Source organism: Orycteropus afer, unplaced genomic scaffold (genome assembly GCF_000298275.1).
Source record: "Orycteropus afer afer isolate SDZICR_OR568_19922 unplaced genomic scaffold, OryAfe1.0 scaffold00805, whole genome shotgun sequence".
NCBI classification, from domain to species: Eukaryota; Metazoa; Chordata; class Mammalia; order Tubulidentata; family Orycteropodidae; genus Orycteropus; species Orycteropus afer.
In genome coordinates this window covers 498347-501638 of record NW_006922392.1, presented here as the reverse complement: position 1 = coordinate 501638, position 3292 = coordinate 498347, and the positions used below count along the sequence as shown (strand labels likewise).

At 53.1% G+C, this 3292-nt stretch overlaps 1 protein-coding gene across 1 annotated transcript in view; it reads right to left on the bottom strand.

Moving 5' to 3' along the window:
* USPL1 (ubiquitin specific peptidase like 1) overlaps positions 1-2698 on the bottom strand; it is a 114110-nt gene extending 111412 nt beyond the window's left edge. The window contains exon 1 of the mRNA XM_007957839.1: positions 2604-2698. Within this exon, the coding sequence (XP_007956030.1) occupies positions 2604-2698 (95 nt within the window). The remainder of the gene's footprint in view (positions 1-2603) is intronic.
* Positions 2699-3292: the final 594 nt, after the last annotated feature.

The window sequence follows — 3292 nt, the reverse complement described above, 5'->3', positions numbered from 1 at the left end:
CCTTGGAGACCCTGTGGGGCAGTTCCACTCTGTCCTCTAGGGGCGCTGTGAGTCAGAATCGACTGAATGACAGTGGGTTTGGTTTAAGGTTTATGCCAACATTGTTTGCTGTAGCGTGCCATCCTTTCTCGAACATTATGTTGCTTCTCTGTAGTTAATGATCTTCCCTCCCAGCCCCCATTGTTTAGACTTCCATGTATCTATCCCTGTTCATCACTGTACTGCCCAACAGAACAAGCCCCTGATTGGTGCTGTTAGTGGTGCTCAGCCACTGCCTGAAAGGTCAGAGGTTCGAGTCTACCCAGAGGTGTGGCGAAAGAGAAGCCTGGCAGTCTGCTTCCAGAGATCCGCCCTGAAGGCCTGTGGAGTCCCTTGGACTCTGAGGCACTCATGGGGGCGCCTTGAGTCAGAATGAGCTGGACGGCACTGGTGCACTGGGTAACCATCTGCCACCCTCTGCCAGTCTGCCTCTTGGCAGTGTCCGCTCTGGACCCTTTGTCTTCCTGCTCCTCATCACAGACTTGCTTCTCAGCTGCCTGCATAGCTGTAGCTTGGGGCTTCTTTTAGCACCATTTCTGAAATTCTCTTCCCCGCTTCTCTGTTCCCAGGACCCTCTGTCTTCCCTCTTCTCTTCTGTAAAGTGTGTCCTCCAGAAACCTCTGAGAAGTGTGTGTGGGTGGCAAGCTTTCCGGGACTGTTTTATGAAACGTGTGTCTTGGCCCGTCACCTGATTGACAGATGGGCAGTACCTTCCCCTCCGACAGAGCCACTCCTCCATCGTCCTTTGGGTCCCACTGTTACTGTTCAGCAGTCTGCCGTCTCTTGCTCCTCTCATCCCACCTCCTCTCGCGGCCACGCTCAGAGCTTTAGGGTGTGATTCTGGAATTTCACTAGAATGTGGTTTCTTATGAAACCTTGTAAAATACAAACTTTTTAGTGAAGAATAGCCTGCTTCCAAAAGACAGCACACAAGTCATCCATGTCAGCTTGATGGGTTTTCACAAAGCACACGTGTGACGAGTTGCTGTTGTTGGAGGGTGACTCCTAGCAGCCCCCTCTGAGAGAATGGACCTGCCCCATCGGGTTTGCCAGGCTGTGGGCTTTACGGAAGCAGTTCACCTGGTCATTCCCTCACAGAGCCGCTGGGTGGGTTCAATCCACCAACCTCTGGGTCAGCAGCTGAGCGCTTCACTGTTTGTCCACTGGGCCCCTTGATGAACTCAGTGTAGGGCATTGTTTGTTATCCTTTGACTAAGTACTAGTTCCCTTTACCCATAACCTTGAGCCACCACCCAGCTGCACCCACACTGCGGAAGGTAAACCTGGGTCAACCTCGAGACCCAGGAGTGGAAACATAAGTACGTGACGTAAACATGGTGTTTTGGGGTGTTCTTTTACACAGTGTCATTGTTGTAATACTTGCCTACTACCATGCAGCAGGGGTCTTTCCACACAGAACTCGAACAAACTTTTTTTAAATAAAACCAAAGTGAAACTCACTGCTATTGAGTCAATTCCAACTCACAGTGACCCCCATTGGGTTTCCAAGGCTGTAAACCTTTACGGAAGCAGATTACCCCATCTTCCTTCCACAGAGCAGCTGGTGGGTTTGAACCCCCAACCTTCTGGTTAACACCTAAATGCCTTACCCACTCCGCCACCAGCGCTCCTTTTTCAAACAAAAGTATTTGTCACCTGTATTCAGATCTCTCACTGTGCAGTCAGCCCTGTTTTGTTGTTGTTGGGTTTGTGGCGTTTCAGCTAACGGTGCCTTCTAAGAGAATCTGCATGCAGTAGGAACATCAGTATGTTTCCGATTTTTAAAATGATGGCAGTCTCTGACTTAATGATATTTTTTTTCCTTTCATTTGAGAAGGATATTCCATTAAAAAGCAGTGACCGTTATGCAGAGGAGCCGTGGTGGCACCGTGGGTAAGCACTCAGTTTGAACCCACGCAGCAGCACTGAGGAAGAAAGACCTGGCAGTCTGTTTCCCTAAAGATCACAGCGTAGGAAGTCCCTGGGGCACTTCTGCTCTGTAACACGTGGGGCCCCTGTGAGTCATGATCGACCGGATGGCTCCCACCAACAGTCATGTGAGTTTCATGAAGATCTATGTATCTCTCCCAGAAGGTGAATTACATGTGTTGTAACCAGATGAGAGAGTGTGTGTGGACGGTACACCTCTGACGGGGGAGTGCCTGCCTTGCCCGAGATCACCCTTGCCTGCCTCGGTGCTTCCCGAGTGATGAGAGGATGCGGTTTGGAGCCTGCACTGTCTCGGGCAGCGTCAGCATCTGCATCAACACCTCTCCCGGAAGCAGGTGCCTGTGGGTCCTCGGCCGACCCCTCGGTGTCTGCTCCTGAGACCGAGGGAACCGCGGCGACGTGGAAGTGCTGGCCCCCCAGGAAGGGACAGCTTGGAAAGAGCTGGAGGCAGTCGCTGTTGGCCTTGTCCCTGGTCATGAATAAAGGGACAGTGTTTGCTCCTTTTGTCGGCTCTCTCGCTTGGTGTCCTGAAATTTTAATGTCATTGCAATGACAAGGATCAGGAGAGGTCTGGCCGGAGTGGGCAGGTGTGTCTGTGTACGACTCCTACTCACCGGACCCTGTGTGCGACAGAAGGCACGTTGTCCAGGCCCGCGCCATCCTCGCGGTCGCCGGGTTGCAGGCCGTGGTGGCCGTCATGCCGGTCCATCGTGCTGAGGGCCTCCCTCACCCTCGTGGCCCCGTGCCTCACCGAGGACAATGTCTTCTGCCGGCAGTGGTCCCTCCTGATGACCTGCCCCGAGCAGGTGACCTGAGCACTGTCCCATTGTGGCCCATGGGGCTGTGGGCTGATCCGTGGAAGACCCCAGGCTGCCTTCCCAGTCTCTCAGCCTCGAAGCTCTGCTGAAACACGGGTGGCCCTGCTGACGTTGGAATCCCAGTGACAGGGCTCCCATTGTCACAACAACTTGCGAGGCACCAGGACGACAAGCTGACGGGGGTTGGAGGACTCTATGTATGGTGGACCCTACAGCACCACCTTAGACGTCAGAACTAATGTCTAAAGAATCTTCATGTCACTAAACCAAAGCAAAACCAAATGCACTGCTGTCGAGTCGGACCTGACTCATAGCGACCCCTCCTTGGGTTTCCAAGGCAGTGTCTCTTTGGAAGTAGATTGCCCAACCTTCCTTCCGAGGAGTGGCTGGTGGGTTTGAACCGCCAGCCTTCTGGTTAGCAGTCAAGCACCTTAGGCACTGCACCACCAGAGACTCCAAATGGGGTATGTGTGGCTGTGTGTGTT